At 43.4% G+C, this 19,804-nt stretch overlaps 1 protein-coding gene across 7 annotated transcripts in view; it reads right to left on the bottom strand.

The window, feature by feature from the left end:
- Positions 1-1,770: 1,770 nt before the first annotated feature.
- Positions 1,771-19,804, bottom strand: part of TNC (tenascin C) — a 103,611-nt gene continuing 85,577 nt past the window's right edge. For all 7 annotated transcript variants that reach the window (XM_029062582.2, XM_029062583.2, XM_029062584.1 and 4 more), the window contains 8 exons: positions 19,211-19,354; positions 17,623-17,753; positions 14,814-14,946; positions 11,855-12,006; positions 8,488-8,584; positions 7,190-7,351; positions 5,472-5,635; positions 1,771-2,505 (listed from right to left, as the gene is read on the bottom strand). In XM_029062582.2, the coding sequence (XP_028918415.1) occupies positions 2,395-2,505; positions 5,472-5,635; positions 7,190-7,351; positions 8,488-8,584; positions 11,855-12,006; positions 14,814-14,946; positions 17,623-17,753; positions 19,211-19,354 (1,094 nt within the window). In that variant the 3' untranslated portion in view covers positions 1,771-2,394. The remainder of the gene's footprint in view (positions 2,506-5,471; positions 5,636-7,189; positions 7,352-8,487; positions 8,585-11,854; positions 12,007-14,813; positions 14,947-17,622; positions 17,754-19,210; positions 19,355-19,804) is intronic.

The raw sequence follows: 19,804 nt of genomic DNA, 5'->3' as shown, positions 1-19,804 counted from the left end.
TAAATGTTCTGGGGTTGAGGGTGGGGTGAATAAAGGGTGCAAATGTGATATAGAAGGGAGTGGGAGAAGAGGGAACAGAGACCCTCAGAGGTGGGAGGGAAAGGAGATGGGAAAGAAAACAAACATGGTGAAGGGAGTGTGTTTGTCGGTTGCTGATCTGACATCAGGTGGTAGTTCACTCCATTTATTCCTGCCTGCACTCCCATTTCATATTTCACCAGTTGGGAGTGAAATTTCTCAGGAGAAAAGACCCACTATCAAAAGACAACTCCAGAACTCGGGGTTGCCACCTGGGTTTTCACTCTGTCAGCACCCAACTCCATCAATTGCAAAAGGGGTGGGGAAAGAAGGATAAACCCAGGAAGGAGACAAAATTCAGGAGATACATTTTTCACCAAGTAAGTTCTCCACCTGAGCTGAGTAAACCTGGGGAGATGAGGGGTTGCATTAAAAGAATTCAGTGTTCTGTATGTCAGTCAGATATGCCAGCCACTGAAGGTGAAAGAATCTGTTTGACGCCTATCATTGGAAAGACTAACATGATCTGAAGCCCCACAGTAGGAAGGTAGCTCTTGCAGTGATGATGGGGGCAGTAGTATGGGAAGAAATGACAGTAGCTGTGGCAGATAACTCAGATTGTGGAATAGAGCCACTGCAGAAGCTGGAAAGCCTTGTTCAATATCAGGCTCTCTCCTCCACAGGCTTTGAACCCAGGTCTAATTTACTTAGTTATTTGAAGAGAATTCTCCCTAGTAACTTTCCCAGTAGAGGCCTGGCTATTAAAATGGCTCTAGAGGGTGGGGACATGAGAGAAGGGAGGACAGAAGGGCAGACAGGCTCAGTGGAAAGAGCCTGGTCTTCGGAATCAGAGGTCATGGGTTTGACTCCCGACTCTGCCACTTGTCAGCTGTGTGACTGTGGGCAAGTCACTTAACTTCTCTGTGCCTCAGTTACCTCATCTGTAAAATGGGGATTAACTGTGAGCCTCACGTGGGACAACCTGATTACCCTGTATCTACCCCAGTGCTTAGAACAGTGCTCTGCACATAGTAAGCGCTTAACAAATACCAACATTATTATTATTATTAAAGAAAGATGCTGCTGGAGACAAGACTATTAATGTTAGTAAGGAGCTTTAAAATGTGAACTTAAACCTCATGGATCTTAGCCAGCTCTTTTGATTCCCCATGGGGCAGACCTCAGCAGGAGGCACATCAGAGCCTGAGAGGGCAGTCCAATTCACAGCCAGTGTATGGATCCAGTCCCTTTCTCCTGATCCTGTTTCCAAGACAGCCAAGGCAGGAAAGTTGGCTTGGGAGAATGAGAGAATGAGAATGAGAACCCTTGTAAGGAGGGGCAAGGCATTCTTTTAATCCAGAGGGCTGTTTATTGCCTTTGTTTGAAGAGGATGGTTCACAGGAACTGCTTCAAGGCTCTTTGCAGATTAAACAGTGAGTCTGCTATTTATATAAAAGTTTCTAACCCAGGGCTTTCATTCGAGGAGAGGGCGAGAGAGGAAACCTGGTAGGACTCCTTAAAAAATGTGTCCCAGTCACACTTCTGAGCAGTAAATCCTGACCTCCATTCCTCAACAGCCTCTATAGGCTGCCTTGAAATGGCTGGGCCACCATCATCAGTCAACCTAATGGTTCTTTGTTCCCAAATGAGTCATTTGCCCATGTTACTCTTCTAATCAATTCTTCCTCCCTTTCCTCAGAGAAGATTGGTCTGGTGGTTCATAGACTCAACACATAAAAAAGCACAGGGAAATTCATTTAAAAGTAATTGTGCTTTTATTTAAAAAAAAAATACAATCAGACACTGTCCTGCTGTGTTTTGGAAAGCATGGATCACTTTAAAAACATTTAGTTTATTATTATCATTATTATTATTATTATTATATTAATAATATTAACCATATGCTTAAAATTGAAACTGTATCATTTTTCCTGTCTTGGTTGTAGAAAATGTACAAAAATGCCTTCCAATGACAAACATTTAATTATAGCTAATAATAATGATAATTAATAATACAATTTGTGTAAAATACAGCTGGTTCTAAAACAAACTACCAACGAATAGCCTGCTCCCCATCCCTCCCCAGAGCCACCGAAGAGTAAAAAGAACACATATGAATGTCACTGGAAGATTTCTGCAGAAAACAAAAAATACAGAATAAAAAACCCTTTTGAGATTGTCGTCTTTGGTGTGAAGGATGTTACCGTGGAGAGTGTGAGGGCTGCTGTATGGTGCCAGCTGCTGCTGTGGTTGGCTAAGCCTTCCATCAAGACTCTGGTGGGCCAGGTTAGACCAGTGGCACTGATGCTTTGGTAAGATCCTTTTGTAACTCAAGACTTCCTTCCCTCTGACAGTGCCCTCTGCAGCGTGACAATTTCATGCCCTCTTCCTCCTGCCTTCCAAGTTCCGGAAGCTAGAAGGTCTCAATTTCATCTCGGCAAACTGGATTGAATGTTCATGGCCTTTCCAGTGGAACCAGTTCACTCCCTACAAAAGAGAATGCCACAGGGCTGGTGGTGAGTAATTGGACCCATTTCTCCCATTTCATCTATGTCTTGAATTAGCAAGACCGAAATGACATTGTGAAAGATTCAGCAACATCGCCATTCCTTCTCCTATAGCCTTGTCTCTACATCGGGAATGTGCACCCTGGAACTTTTCCCTATCTGCTTTTTTTCCCAGGGCTCTTCATTTGGTTCACCATGTGGGTTGTGTCATTTCTACCCTAGTACTTAGGACAGTCGTTGGTACATAGTAAGACCTTAACAAATACCACAAATTATTATTATTACTAACATTATTATTATTCACAGTGCAGAGAAGGTGGACTTAAGTGGAGGTCTCGACATGTCAGTCAAATAAACTGACACCACTCCCAGCAAACCTCCCAGAAACATTAATGTGTAGCTGTCCGGTAAAGATCTCATCAGGAGTCAGAATGTTTGATCTGTCAGGGCTTCTGAGGCTCTCAGATCCATTAATTCATACAATAGATGTCACTGGAGTGGGACAAACTTTGCTGCAACATCCACCTGAGTCACTACTTTCATTTTACTTTTTAAAATTTTATTTGTTAAGAATTTCCTTTGTACCAGCCACTATACTAAGTAATGGGATAGATCCTAGCCAATCAGTTTGGACAGAGTCTATGTCACACGTCGGGCTCACAGTTTTAATATTCATTTTACATATGAGGTAACTGAGGTTCAGAGAAATGAAATGATTTAGCAGCAGACAAGTGGCAGAGCCAGGATTAGAGCCCAAGTCCCTCTGACTTCCAGGCCCATGCTCCACTCACTAGGCCATACTGCTACTTTTGCCAAATGACTGCCTAAATGGGGAGAATGTGTGACCATTGAAACTGCGTGATCCCTTTTATCATTTCCTCACCCCTTCTAGCACAGGGTTTAATCCCAAGTTAGGAGTATTGTGAAGAACTGACTTGCTTGTGAAATGAAAACAAAGATAAGACTGTTTAGAAGGAATTCCCTGTCTCAGGAGACATCTCCCTTCAACCTTTGGTTGAATTTAGGAATGGCAGCACATTTAAGAATTGGTTAAATCTAGGAATGTCAAAAAGCACTGTGGTCTAGTGGATAGAGCATGGGTCTTGGAGTCAGAAGGACCTGGGATCTAATCCCAATTCCATGACTTGTCTGCTCTTGGACCTTGGGTAAGTCGCTTTACTTCTCTGTGCCTGTTACCTCACCTGGAAAATGGAGATTAAGATTGTGAGCCCCATGTGGGACATGGATTGTGTCCAACTTGATTAGCTTGTATCTACCCCACCACTCAGTACAGTGCCTGGCAGTAGTAAGTGCTTAACAAATACCATAAAAAAAGTTCCTAACATAAGTGTTTGCAACAACTGGTCTACAAATAAAGTCATCCGATTGCTTCAGAGACGTAGGAGAAATTTCTCCAGAGGCCCAGGGGAAAAGTTTCTGGGTACTGTCTACTCTCAGATCCTTTTTCACACTTCCTTCTTTCCTCTTTTTCACCCCACTGGTAGATTCTTTTTGCTATTAAAAAAGCAACAGAAGAAAAACATATCGTCTGGGTGTATCTGTGTATGCATACAGATGTCTGGGTGTAGAAGAAAATGCTTTTGTCTAATTTCTTGTGTTATTTTTTCTTCAGCTTGTAAATTGCTAAAGGGCAGGTTGGGGCTGTGTGCTCAGTGTATGTGGAAACCCCCTCCTGCCAAGAGGAAGTTGGGGAATGGTGGGACATTGGTGGAGTTAGGAGGTCTGGGTTCTAATCCTGGCTCCACCACTTGCCTGCTGTGTGACCTATAGCAAGTTATTTAACTTCTCTGAGCTTCAGTTTCCTCATCTGTAAAGAGGGGGTTCAATACTTCTCCATCCCCCTAATCTATGAACCTCAAGTGGTACAGGGACTATGTCAGATCTGATTGTACTTTATCTACCCCAGTGCTTGGCCCATAGTAAGCACTTAAATACCATTACTATTATTATTACTATTATTATTCAGTTGCTAGGATGACTGGAGATTTCATTATGAGGCCTTGGTTCTGCTGGAAACAAGACCTGTTAGGGATTCCAGAAAATACCAGAACCCCGAGACTTGACCCCCAGCCTTTTTTTCTCTTCCACTGCCAATGCTTTCTGACTAGGAGGCACCTTACAGCCACCTACTGCAGAAGCCAAGGTTGAAAGGAGAAGTGGAATCTTCATGCATTCTAGAAGTTGGGAATTTTCTACTGGGCAGGTATGGAGCTGGGGATAGAGAAGGAGGACCACCGGTCTGCTCTAAGCAATCTTGCCAAGATGCATTTGTTTACCTGCTGAATTTTAAATTGTTAATAATATCAATGGTGGGTTTTGAGTGCTTAAAACTTAGGCATTGATGGAAGTGCTGGCAAGGCAGTTAGAGGATATAAAGTCCAATCTGATTAACTTGTATCTACTGCTGTGCTTAGAACAGTGCTCAACACAGAGTAAGTGCTAAACAAATATCATTATTATTGTAAGGTGGGGACATTTTAAATGAGTTGGGGGAAGCCTCCTTCTGGTTGAGATGTAGTTTCAGAAAGCAGCATGGCCTAGTGGAAAGATCATGGCCTGAAAGGCAGAAGACCTGGGCTCTAATCCCGGTTATACGACTTGCTTGCTGTGTGACCTTGAGCAAGTCACTTAACTGCTCTGTGCCTCATTTTCTTCATCTATAAAATGGGGATTAAATACTCATTTTCCCTCCTAGTTAGACTGTAAGCCCCAGGTGGGAGAGGGACTCTGCCCAACCTGAATGACTTGTATCTACCCCAGCATTTAGAATGGTGCTTGACACGTTGCAAGCACTTAACAAATTGGAAGAAGGAAGGACTTCAAACATGATATGCATTTTAGGCACTCAATAAAAAAGAGTGATGGGGAGTCTCATGTTCTTTGGATAAATGCTCTGAATTGGTGACTGATGCTGTATCTACTCACCTGGCTGTGACTATTATCACCATATCTACCCATCAGATTGACTCGGTGACAATTCTTGTACCAGAAGGCTCCTTTATAGGACAAAGCACAGTTGGTAATGGCAGAGTCTGTGTCTTTATCATATGTGGAGAAAGAGCGTCCGGTGTGATAAGTCATGGAGTCACCTGAATGGAAAAAAGTTATAAAAATCAACACTTTAGTTTCTTCTCTGATGGTCCAGAATAGCTCAAATAAGAAACAAGTTTCTAGGACTGAGGTGTACCAAACCAAGCAATTCACCATCTGTAATGATCAACCACTTGGGCTATGTGTTGGGCTATCAACATATAGCAAAAGTGCATACTTTTTATTTTTTAAATATTGTTCTGATCAGTGATCATTGTCTTCACTTCCCTCTCTGCGTCTGCCTTTATGTCTTCCCTCAGTTTAAACAACACACATGGGTTATATTAGCTATTTGGAATTGCAAACTTAGTTTTAGTTTAATTTATTGATTTCCCCCAACATTAAATTCCTCTTTTGGTTCTGTGTACACTAAATGACTTCAAGATGCAGTTATATACTTCTCAGAATTTCTGAGCACGTTGCAACAGGGCTAATGGAACATTCACTGAGAGCTGATGCAATGGCTAAGTCTGGGGAAAGGCAGACTGGGGTTGATACTGCAAGGTGTTATGTGAGGCTGGATTGGGTTTTTTAATCAATTTATAAAATGCCCCTGCAGGGCCTCAATTGACATGACTTATGTTTATGAATGGAAGTGATAGAATACATTTTCTCCCCAATATTCAGTTACATGAAGGCAACCTTTCCATCTGTCCCTGAAAACAGCACATGGTGTGAATTTGCAAATCCTGCTTGGAAACCCTTTCTGTAAAACGGTTCCTTAATGAATCTTTTTCTACCAGGTAGTAAAATGCAAGGCAATGCCTTTGAACAAAGTCCCTGTAATCCATTATTTTAGTTTGGCCCTGCTTCTCTGTGTTTCTCCCTGGTTTCAGTAGTAATTCCCTTTGCAGCATTACTTTATATTCTCCTCAAGCAGATGCTATATGAGCCTAATCCCGGCACTCATGGTGCCGATTGGATGGGAGGTACTTCCTCCCAAGAGTTAAAGCACACAAGAACATCCAGCGCACTCTCTCCCTCTCACAGAGGGACAGAATGCTCTGCTATTGAATCTTGGCACTTTGTCAAACAAGCTCCAACTACCCCCTCTAGTGAGTAACCTAAGCAACTATTTGAAAAACAAGGCCGTTTGAAAAGGCAAGACAACCCTAAGGGCGGAGGCTGCCATCGTAAAATCAGCACCTCTCTCTTGCAGTTCTGAAACAAATTATTTCTTGAATACAGCACAGCTAGGTCCAAGTCCCCCTGAGCCCTGTCAAAAGAAGGGAGAAGTGGCATGAGTGCTCCAGTAGGAGACTGTGTCTTGGGCTGGGGAGAGAGACCTGCTGTCTAAAAGATGAGAGGAGGGTGTTATGTCAACTGCAGAAAACTGCATTTGTGGGCTTTAGGTATTGCGATGTGGGCTAAGGCTGGAGGGGTGGCTGTCCTGTTGGACAAAATCCACTCATGCTTTATTGAGAGTCAACTGGATGAGCTTGTTACAATGATGGTTCATCCTTTGGACTGGCAGGACACTGTTCTCTAGAAATGGTGGGTTTTAAAGAGAGGCTTTCATCCGTTCACTCCTTAAAATCACCACTCATCCCTACCTGCTGTCCCGCTGTATCCTTCCACGTTGAGCTTGTAACGGCTCTTAGAGTCTCCAATGCTGAACTTGTTGTAGATGGCATAGGCTGTGTCTCCTCGATCTTGCAGATCCACCCGCAGTTCATACTGGCCCTGGGCAGTGATTTTGTGGAGGTTATCCAACCCTACAAAAAATAGACAATCAATTTTTGATTTAGTCCTTACTGTGTACAGAGCACTGTACTGAGTGCTTGGGAAGAGTACAACAGAGTTGGTAGACATATTCCCTGCCCACAAGGAGATTACAGTCAAGAGGGAGTGACAGACATTGAAATCAATCAATCAATCAATGGTATTTATTGAGCACTGCCTCTGTGTAGAGCACTCTACTAAGTGATTAAAAGCATAATTGTTTGGGAATGGACATTGCATGTATTCTGAGGGTTAGTGGGGTGGCCAAAGAGGCTAGCTGAGGGCAAGTTCATTCAAAAAATGGACACATCATTTAAAATTTACCATTAGTGTCTTTGCAGCTAGAACTTTCTCCTTCTGGCACCCTTACCACTTCATCGTGCAAATACTAAGCCCATTTCTTATTCATTTATTTGTTTTCCATACCTTTGCATATTCTTTCAATTACTAGTAATACCTGCATTTTTCCTCTTTTTCTTCATTACACTGTAAGCTCCTTGAGGGCAGGGACTCTTACTTTTATTATATACTCTTATGAACTCAGTATAACATCCTATACACATTAGGCAACCATTACAGTGCTCAAGATGGCATAGGTTCCTTCCTCTTAGTAATCCCTTAATACATTGTTCTGCACATGGCAGATGACAAGTGTAAAATGCTGCACAGAGTAGATAATAATGCTGTATGCCCAGGAAGTGCTCAAAAACACTACAAAATGGAAAAAAAATCAGTGAAAAATGAATAAATGAATTGATGAATTAATGATTCAATTCTCCCAGGTACCTTGGGCAAGTCACAACTTCTTTGAGCCTCATTTATTTCATCTTTAAATGAGGATTGTCTTCCTCCTTCCATCCTAGAATATGAGCCTTATGTGAGACAGAGATTGCATCTGAGCTGATTATCTTCTTTCTACCCCAGCACTTAGTACAGTGCCTGACACAAAGTTAGCACTTAAAAAAAACTTTTTTAAAGAAAAAAAGGAAAGGAAACCAAAAAACAACAACTCTCCAGTTGGCAAATTGTCAAAATCAACCTACTTTTTGTGGAGTGTATTTGGTCAGTGTGAAGGGGAAGGGAGGGTGAGAGAGAAAGAGATTGGAATTGAAGGTGTTGAGAGTCTTACCTAGCCAGAATTCATCTCTGCGATTCCCAAATCCTGCAGCATAGGTCCTCCAGTTCTGATAGAAATCTTGTCTTCCATTGCTGCGTCTCAGAAATACCTACAAAACCAATAAGTGTGACTGGATTTGAGGACTTGGTGGAAAACACGTGCATAAATAGGTCGCCTGCTCCTTAACTTCCCACCCAAAACCTGTCCTTCTCCTGACTTTATCACCTTAGGCACACGGTGTCTTCCTGTCTCACAAGTCCATAACCTTGGCATTATCCTTAATAATGGTGGCATTTGTTAAGTGCTTACTATGTGCAAAGCACTGTTCTAAGCACTGGGGGGATACAAGGTGATCAGGTTGTCCCATGTGGGGCTCACAATCTTCATTCCCATTTTATAGATGAGGGAACTGAGGCCCAGAGAAGTCAAGTGACTTGCCCAAAGTCACCCAGCTGACAAGCGGCGGAGCCGGGATTAGAACGCATGACCTCTGTCTCCCAAGTCCGTGCTCTTTCCACTGAGCCCAACCCACCTATTCAATCCATCACCAAATCCTGTCCATCCCATCTTCACAACATCACTAAAATCTGCCCTTTCCTCTCCATTCAAATTGCTACCACATTAATACAATCACACATCCTATCCGGCCTGGATTACTCAATCAGCCTCCCTGCTGAACTTCCAGCCTCCTGTGTTTCCCCACTCCAGCCCATACTTCACTTTGCTGCCCGGATCATTTTTCTACAAAAAATGTTCTAGACACATTACCCCACTTCTCAAAAAACTCCAATGGTTGCTCTGCATCAAACAAAAACTCCTCTCCACTGGCTTTAAAGAACTCCATCACCTTGCCCCTTCCTACCTCACCTGACCTTTCCTTCTACAATCCAGCCCACACATTTCACCCCTCTAGTGCTAACTTTTTTACTGTGCACCAATCTCACCTTTCTCACCACTGACTCCTAGCCCATGTCCTGCCTCTGGCCTGGAAGGCCCTCACTCCTCTAATCCGACAGACAACTACTCTCCTCCGCTTCAAAGTCTTATTGAAAGCACATCTCCTCCAAGAGGCCTTCCCAGACTAAGTCCTACTTTTCCTTATCTCCCACTCCCTTCTGCCTTGCCCTGACTTGCTTCCTTCACTCTTCCCCCTTCCCAGTCCCAAAGCACTTATGTACATAGCTGTAATTGTATTTTTCCCTTTGCTTTTCCCCACTCCCAGCCCCAAAGCACTTATGTACATATTTGCAATTGTACATTTCTGTAATTTTTATTTATATAGATATCTGTCTCCCCCACCCTAGATTGTGAGCTCATTGTGGGTGGGGAATGTCACTGTTTATTGTTGTATTGTACTTTCCCAAGTGCTTAGAACAGTGCTCTGCACACAGTAAGCACTTAATAAATACAATTGAATGAATGAATGAAAAGGAATCATTCTTTGCCAGGCCCCTGCTGGATTTTCAGCTAGGAGGAACAAGCTTTGGCTGGATGTGAAGTGAAGGAAGTTTCACTCTTGCTGCTCAGGTTCACTTAACTGACTGTTTTCATCCCAATTCAAAGTGCTCATATTGTATCTCATAGGACTTAATCCATTGTGGGCAGAGAACATGTCTGTTTATTGGTATATTGAACTTTCCCCAGCGCTTAGTACAGTGCTCTGCATAAAGTAAGTGTTCAAAAATTTGATTGAATGAATTCGGGCCCTGTCTCCCTCAGAGATTGTCTCCACATTCACTCTCATGGAAAGAAAGATGAACCTTCACATTAACTGCAATTCTTCTTTTTCCTAGAAGGATTGCACCTAGGGAATTTTCTAAGTCTCCTGAACTCTGCATCTCCTTGCATCTTCCAAAGAGCTAAGCATAGTGGAAAAAATGTATGACCCCTCCTTTGATCTGCTGATCTTTATGGATTTTAAATACCTGTTCTCCCTCCTACTTAGACACTAAGAAGCAGTATAACCTAGTCGATGGAGTATGGGCCTAGGAGTCAGAAAAAATTGGGTTGTAATATTTTGGCTGTGTGGACTCACTTGGGAAAGTCACTTAACTCCTCTGTGCCTCAATTATTTCATCTTTAAAATGGAGATTAAGACTGTGAGCCCCATGTAGGGCAGGGGCTCTGTCCAACTTCATTTGCTTGTATCTACCCCATTACTTATTTCAGTGTCTGGTACATAGTAAGGTAAGCATTTAACAAATACCATAAACAAGTAGGATAGACACTCTTCTTAATGGGACAGGAACTGTGGCCATTCTGATTAACTTATATGTTCCCCAGTGACACATTATTAGCACTGAACAAATAGAGTAATAACAATTATCATTATTATTGCTATGCTTTACCCTTATCTATCTATGGGGACTTAAATTCCAGATTTCTAGGAATATTTGATTTACATTTGGTGTATGGATCCAGAGGCTCTTGGACAATGGAAGGATTTTATGTATATAAGCCTAATCATAACAGTTTGAAAAAGCACACCACATGCAAAGAGCAAAGGCCTAGGAGGCAGAGGATGTGGGATCTAATCCCAGCTCGATCACTTGTCTGCTCTGTGACCTTGGGCAAGTCACTTAATTTTTCTGTGCCTCAGTTTCCTCATCTGTAAAATGAGGATCAAATCATACTCCCTCTACTTAGACTGTGAGCCTCACGTGGGACTGGGACTGTGTCCAACTTGAATATCTTGCATCTACAGTACTTTAAGTACAGTGTTTGGCACATAGTAAGAGCTAAGAGCTTAACAAATACCATTATTACAATTATTATGATTATTACTATTATTACAATTCTTACACTGCTACACTTTCTCTTGCCTTGGTGCATATGGCAACAGTGAATATTTGTAGCTCAAAGGAAGTCAAGACCATGGGGTTTTGAGGCTTTGGGGTTTTCAGCAGTGGCAATACCAGGATGCAACTGTCTCTTTCGTAATATTGGCATTAATGTGGATCATGAATCTTTACCCTTGGCTGGGGCCTGGAGGTCAAATCTCTGGCCCTGTAGGGGATCAAATTCTCTACATGAGTATCTGGGCAGCAGCTGAACCTCATTCAGGCTGACAGAGTCCATCTGCTGCTGGTCCAGGGCCCATATGAAGCAAAGATTCTGTACCAGTCCAAGTATCCAGCAGAAAGTACCTAAATTATCAGCCCTATGTCTTTCCCTAGGAAGAAGAAAGCTGGACTGATCTGGCATCTTCTACTGAAGATGAGACCAGAGTGAGCTGGATATTAGCTGCTCTATTGGGGGATGATTGGCTACTGTTAGGCATTTGCTTTTCTCCCATTTGTTATTTTGGCCTTTGCCAAGCATTCAAAGGGGTGTAGCCATCATGGCATCACTGTGAGGACTTCTGTTTATTCATACTCACAATCCATCCACCTCCATCAGAAGTCATGTCACAGAAGACCTCGATGGCCTGGGCCTTATCTCCATTCAGGTAAATTGTGTAGAGGCCGGAGGTGGTCTCGCCATTCAGCATTGTCTGAGAACAGTCCTTGGGGTAAGGGTAGAGGAGTCCAACTAGAAGTAGAGAAGACAGGAAACAACTCTGAAAATCTTTGCAAGTTTTAGATGACTGGGATATCACGGAGGAATCCAGTCTCACAGGGCTTAAATCTCATTAAGGAGTTACGTGGTCTAGAGTCATGAGTTTGGGAATCAGAAGCCCCAACTTCTAGTTCCAGCATTAGAACTGCCAGCTTTGTGAGTCCAGGTATGCCACTTAACCTTTCTGTGCCTCAGTTTCCTTGTCTGAACATGAGACTTCAAATTTCTGCCTCAACCTACCTCTCAGGTATTTCATAGGGCAAAAAACAAGATCAGTGACATTAGAGTATTTTGGAAAAATACAGGAGACAAATTCCAGGTGTAATGATTGGGAATGTTTACTTAACTTCCAGTCCTGAATCAGATTGCTGGTGACAAAGGAAGTGAGCCTGAGACCTGACAAGAGGGCAGTCTGCTCAAGTTCTCAGTGCTCAGGGAGGGTGAGCTCAGGAACACCCAAGGGAAATTGAATCTAGACCTGGGGATTTGATCTTCAGCATCAAGTGGTCTTCACAAACCTTGAAGAATCAGTGAACAGTCTGGAGTTTAATCAGAGAGACTGAGGCAAAGATAATGAACAATTCAAAATGTCCTTCTATTCTGGGGCTGAAATTGTGGGCTTGGCCAGAAAGAAGAGCTGGGACTGTTTCACATTTATTTGTATCTGTTTTGTCTGGGAGGGGACCTGACATTTCAGATCACTTTGTTGCTAATGCCTTGAAGTTAGAAATTGAATTCCCTGCAAGGGCAGGGTGGCTATTAAAGTATACTCTTGAGGGTTTTTTGTGTCCTCACAGTAACTATTACCTCATGCGCACCCTACTCCCCTCCCCCAGCATTGTCCCCTGGTATGGTGCCTGCATGAAAATGCGAATGGATCCATTAGCAAGCCTGGCAGGGCATGACCAACCCGGTTTGAATCAGGACTTCCCTTTAAAAAAAAAATGGTAGTTAATCATATTTATTGAGCACTTACTATGTGCCAGACACTGTACTAAGCACTGGGATAGATACAAGATAATCAGATTGGACACAGTCCATGTCCCACATGGGGCTCACAGTCTTAAACCTCATTTTACAGATGATTATCTCAGAGGCACAGAGAAGCTAAGTGACTTGATCAGGGTCCCACAGCAGATTAGTGATAGAGCTGAATTTAGAACCCAGGTCCTTCTGACTCCCAGGCCTATGCTTTTTCCACTAGGCCACATTGCTTCCCTTTATTTGCTATACCAGCCAGTGGACAAGTGTCTGTCATCCCGAGCACACAGCTGCAGCACACTGTGAGGTTGTCAGAGGCCCACGGAATATCCAGCAGCAGCAGGGAAGGGGAGAAAAGCTTGGAGCCCCTGGACTCTGATTATGCTGGAGGCTCCTGCCCTTAGCTAGATGGAGGTGGAGGGCTGCAGTTGCTGCTCCCAGAGTTTCAGGGTCCCCGGAAGCAATATGGCCTAGTGGATAGAGTAAGGGCCTGGGAGTCAGAAGGATCTGGGTTCTAATCCCAGCTCTGCCACTTTTCTGCTGTGTGACTTTGCACAACTCACTGCACTTCTCTGGGACTCAGTTCCCTCATATGTAAAATGGGGATTAAGACTGTGGGCTCCATGTGGGAGAGGGATTATGTCCAACCTGATTAACTTGTACCTACCCCAGTGTTTAGTATAGTGTCAGCATGGCTTAGTGGAAAGAGCAGAGACTTGGGAGTCAGAGGTCATGGGTTCAAATCCTGGCTCTGCCACTTGTCAGCTGTGTGACCTTGAGCAAGTCACTTAACTTCTCTGGGCCTCAGTTACTTCATCTGGAAAATGGGGATGAAGACTGTGAGCCCCATGTGAGACAGCCTGATTACCTTGTATCTACCCCAGTGCTAAGAACAGTGCTTGGCACATACTAAGCGCTTAACAAATACCAATGTTTTATTATTATTATAATATAGTAAAAGCTAAACAAATACCATTTAAAAAACAAACAAAACTCCCCCCCCAAGAAAACCTCTGTATAGAGCTTCCCCTCACTGGAAACTTGGAAGTGCAATGACCCTGGTGACTGCAGCCACTGTCTTAGCCTGGGGTAGAAGCAGTGAAACAGGCTCTGGCAGAGGTGAGGGACATTGCCACTGCATCCCTCTCTGGCTGCTACCATTACTGCCAAGGGGATGATCTACTGGGCAAGTGGGAGTGTGAATGTGTGCCTTTCTCTTACCTGTCTCTTGTTCTTTACCTTGATTTGTCTTTCTCCAACTCTATGTTTCTGTCTCTCTTTCCCACTCTACCTCCCCCTTTCATTCTTTCCTTCCTTATTCCCCTTCTTCCTCAGAGAGACAAGGAACAGGCCATTTGGCTGCTATGATCTTCTTACAGCCTGGCCTACTGGGAAACTACCACCTGCCCCTTTCTTCCTTCCAATTGCAGATTAAAATTCCCTGGGCCTCAGTTTCCTCATCTGTAAAATGATTAAATGCTAGTTCTCCTTTTCCTTGTGAGTCCCAAGTAGGCCAGGGACTGTGTCCAACCTGATTATCTTGTAACTACTCAAGGACTTAGTACAGTGTTTGACACATAATAAGCAGTTACTAAATACTGAGCTCGTTTTGGACAGGGAATGTGTCTACCAACTAGGAAAGATTGTACTCTCCAAGTGCTTTGGTCAATGCCTGCGGCAGTGTAGGGATGAAGTGTGGAGTGAAACCAAGAGTCATCATAGGGAAAAGGGAACCCTGTCCCTGTCCTGCCTCCACCCACCCCATCCCCACCCCATCCCCTGCTCTCTGGGCTCTTTACTGGTGGTGAAGAAGGTCTGGATGATCTTGCTCTTTAGGTCTCCGTTCAGTGCCTGGACCTTTGCTGTGTAATGAGTGGATGGGTTCAGGTCAGTGAGGCTGTAGGTGTTTGTGTCGGGTCCCACGACGACCTCCTAAGGGAAGACGAGAACACAGTGATGTCTGGGATGAGCGATTCAAAGGAGGGATTTCTAGGAGTCTTCCTTTGCATTGTGGGTCTTTTCTTCTGTATCAGATCATTTAAATACTCCACTGTCCTCTCTAGGGAACCAGGAAGGAAGTTGATCTATTCTGTATGGGGGGCCTTAGGAACCCTGGTGTGATTTGCAGGAGAATTGTATTGTATTGACAGCACTCTGTGGAGAAGCTGGAAAACGAACCATCTACTAGGTAGTAGTATTGTACTCTCTCAAGCATTTAGTACAGAACTCAGCACACAATAAGTGCTCAATAAATGTCATTAATTGATTGATTAATTAGAAGGCAGCGACAAGATTCTCAACCAAGGGAGTAGCTTCTCAAGACCACAATAGTCAGCTCTGTGCCTTGCCCTTCCTATGCCAGACTGCGCCTTTCTTTACTTTGGCTTTCACTGGGGGGTCAGGGGGATCCGCCTCCCCCATTCATTGCTGTAGGGCAGGAGTCAGAGTGGCAGACTTGACCCAGTTGGAATATTTTCCTTTAAAGATCTTTGACTATTTTCAGGAAAGGCAAAGGGAATTCTAAACTGCACATTTTACCAGACGTATGTGGTCCATGGGGTTGAACTGACCATACTATTTTTGCTGGGAACCTCATCACTGTGGTGTGATCCCTTAGCTTTCCCTCTCAGGGTCATGGAGGCCAGAGGAGCAAGGGCATCATGGGGGACTAGAATGGAGAAGGAAGTGAAGGGTGAGCTTCATTTTGGGACTGAACATGCTCCTGTCCAGATATAGGAATCCAAGCATTTCAAGGGAGTAGAACAGCTGGGAGTTTGGAGACTAGCTGAAGAGGAGCAATCCCAACTTTGGGAGATTTGTATATTTCTCTAAAATCACTCATGGGGACCTAAAACTCCTGGGACTGGTCCTGCAAAAACTTTCTAGACCTCAGTAGGGGTTTCAAAGAAAAGTTCTAACTCCTGTGTAGGTAGAGGACCCTACCCATTGCCCAACACCGGCACCTGCATTGTTCTAAGATGCACCTAGCCAGGCAGAACAAGTGCGAGTTTCCCAGATTCAGGAAAGTGTCTTCTAATTAATCAATAAATCAGTAATATTTATTGAATTCTTACTGCATGCAGAGCACTGTACTAATTACTTGGGACAGAAGTCAACAGTGTCACTTCACTGGCTTTGGCCATTCTGAATGCTAAACCCTTGTTAACAGTGATGCTTGGGAGGTATTAAAAGAGGGTTTCTCTAAATTCTGGTCAATAAGGAAATCAGACATTAAGCAATATTTCTTGACATCATACTCTACCTTCTCCTCAAACTCAAGTGGACTGTTATTTATACATATCAGATCCATAAATTTTTGCCTCAACACATGGTTTGAGAATGGGGCAAAGAAGTAGGGAAGGACTGTGACCTAGGAGATAAAACATGGGCCTGGGAATCAAAATGACCTGGATTTTAGTTCCAGCTCCACCACTTGTCTGCTCTGTGACCTTGGGCAAGTCACTTTACTTCTCTGTGATTCAGTTGCCTCTTCTCTAAAATGGGGATTAAGACTATGAGCCCCATGTGGAATATGGACAGTGTCCAACCTGATTACCTTGTATCTACCTCAGGACTTAGAGCAGTGCCTGGCACATAGTAAGCACTTAAATACCATTTAAAAAATGTGAATCCAAGGGAGTCCAGGAATAGATGGGTAAGTTTAGTACAGTGCTCTGCACATAATAAGTGTTCAATAAATACTATTGAATGAATGAATAAGTTTCCTGGATGGCCATTTATTCAATATCCATGAATTTATTGAGGGTCCTGGGCCCATTACCTGTCAACATAACACCAGTTCATTGCAAGGCCTATGGTCATGTATCTTGCAGGAATCATTACATTCACTAAGTATACAGTTACTTGTAAACCTTCCATACCTGTTCCAAGAAAGTATTTTCAAAGCCATGCATTAGCTTAGGCTGGCCCATGCTGCAACAGAATGGACATAATCACAATATGTTCCTATCAGGATACCCACTTAAGGGACATATAGGAGATTCTCCTCTCTCTTGGGAGTCACGCAGCCAGATGGGTGCCAGAGACTTCTTGGCACATCTATCCTTCTCCTGGAAATAGGGTGCCATACCACATAGTCCCCCACTGGCCTGAAAGGGAAACCATCTCTCTCTTGAGATATCAGAAACTGATGTAGTACTTGGGAAAATCTGGACCACAAAGGAGTTGTGATATGTGTCCTTAGAGACCAAATCCTGGGTTGAAAGGTGCCTCCACTACATAATTTCTGATAGCAAGTATCCTTCCTGCTCTCCAGTGTGCATTTGCTTTCTTTATAAGGATGTTTTACTTTTCAGCTAGTCTTTCTTTTTTTGTGCTCTGGGAATCTCAGCTAGACAACAGAGTTTCTTATAAGAAAATTCTCATTCAGAGAGGTTCAGTGAAACTTCCCAAAGGGCCTCATCATATCCACTGCAAACTCAGAGTCATTCCCAATGCTTAGCAAGAAACCTCATGGTGTCGGAATCACTTAAAAATAAAGAGCCACATTGCTGGGTGAGACTCAGTCCTGTCCAGATTTGAATCTAACCTTTCAGACATCATGCTGCCATGCGCTCGTTGTTTTCGAAAACACAACCAATGTCTCACCTTGATGGTGCCATCCACGGACTGGTAGATCAGAAGGTAGCCAGTGACTGAGGCCCGTGGAGGTCTCCAGCTCAACAGAGCTGCTTCTGACTGAACCTCCGAGGCAATTAAATCTCTTGGAGAATCGAGGTCTGTGGGGATAGGGGATTGGGACCAGGATTAGGAAAGAAGAGTAGAGAGTTAGGGGAGATCATTGTCACGTGGTCACCCTCAGCAACTCTGAGCAGCTAAAATTCATGGTCAGCTCTTTTTGGGGATGGGGGAGGGCCAGAAGGATGAAATTTGTTGGACCCAGGCTTCTCAGAGATTGGGAAATAAGGAACCCAAGAGTTTTGGGGCCTAAATATTGGAAGATTGAATTATCCCTCTCAGTCCTGCCTTCTCTTTGCCCACCAGCTCTGCACATCCATAATAGGAAGAAGGAGGGAGAAGAGGAATGGCTTCTTGACGTTCCCATTAATTGGTGTTATGCATCATCTCATGCATCTTTGCAAAGATGCTGAGTTATCATAGTACTGTGGACACTAGGCAGAGACTATATTCCCTTCCCTTCTTACTTAGGTCCACAAGGAATCTCTCTGGGGACGTAGCATAGCCATTCTCCCCAGCTCCAGGCAGATCATTTATCAGACTTCTGTTTGTCCTGGGGTTAGTCAGTCAGTGGTTTTTGAGTGCTTTCTGTGTGCAAAGCACAGTACTAAGGGCTTAGGAGAGTACAGTATAACAATATAACAAACACATTCCCTGCCCACAGCAAGCTTACAGTCTAGAGGGGGAGACAGACATTAATATAAATATATAAATTACAGATATGTACATAAGTACTTTGGGACTTCCCCTTTGAGGGACAGATCACTGCCCTTGCCCAGGTGAGCTAAACAGTTTTCTCTTCGGAGGTACCAGGATACAGAGTCAAAGGAAACAGAGACCTCCGCTGGGACAGAGAGGTTTAGGGACTCAAATTTCCTATTTATCATTCCTTTTTCTGTCTCCATAGAAAGACTGAGACCCGAACTGAAGATTTCACTGGACTAAGCAGAAAGTCAGTCAACAGTAGTGGCTGAGAGACCCAGGGAACAAAGCCAATACTCTGACTTATGGTGAATTACAGAGAAAAGACCAGAACTAGCCTGTACCTATAAGGAGCATCTAGTCCAATGGAGGAGTTAGGAAACACCAATATACTAAAATGCAAGGAACCATAAAAGACAAATACACACCCTAGGAGTTAAAATTCCCTGCTGGCTAAAGGCTGCTGGGACAAATGGAGGAAAGAGAGTGAGTACATCCAGTTGCTCCCTAAAATTCACAAAAGGGCCAAATTTACATATCAAGTGAAGCCTTGGAATCCCTGTATGCTACATTTTTCTTTGAAGTACTTAGTTTCTTGCCCACCAGCATGCTTTTCCATTTAAAAAGATTTCCACTAAAACTATTTTCCTACTGGGAAAATGAGGTTATTTCAGTTTAAAAAGAACAAGTGTATAGTGGGGGCAGTTTAATGACTTTGCTGAATACCTTCCTCCAGAGGCCTTTTAATAAGTGCTTTTCCCGGGGCAAAGCTGGTTTAAAATAGTCAACATCCTACCTGTTGTGAATTTGGTGGTTAGGATCGAACTCTTCAGTGGTCCCTTTTCTGCAAAGATCCTGAGTGTATAATCAGTGGCTGGCTCCAGGTCACTCAAAGCATATTCCACTGTGTTACCAGATACTGTCCGAGTCACTTCAGGCTCTAAATGCAGAGACATGAAGGAGGGTAGTTAGGTCAGCCTGGCAGAGCCATGAACAGAAAGTGGAAATAGCAAATCCAGCTGTACCTCATACACTTTGAACATGAAACTTCCAAGTGACCCTTATGGAAAACTGAATTCCATTTTGAAAATGACTCATACCAACAAGTGATCACCTCATGTAGAAAGGATTTATCATATGGAAACTGAATGTTCCAGGAATTAAATCACAAGGGATGCTTGGAGTCAGAAGATTCTTTCCATATGCATCAGACTGGAGCTTTTCAATCGGCCAACCAGCTGAACAGAACTAAAGCTACCTTGCAAAGAGATTTCAAAAGTCTTTCACCCTCCCCCGAATACCATTTGCAATTCTGAAATCATCCTCTTTCCTTCTTGCCAATTATCTCTTCTCTTTCTTCCTACATCACTAGGCTGAGAGAACACCTCTA

The sequence above is a fragment of the Ornithorhynchus anatinus genome, chromosome 4 (assembly GCF_004115215.2).
Source record: "Ornithorhynchus anatinus isolate Pmale09 chromosome 4, mOrnAna1.pri.v4, whole genome shotgun sequence".
NCBI lineage: Eukaryota > Metazoa > Chordata > Mammalia > Monotremata > Ornithorhynchidae > Ornithorhynchus > Ornithorhynchus anatinus.
This window is presented reverse-complemented; position numbering and strand designations above follow the sequence as displayed.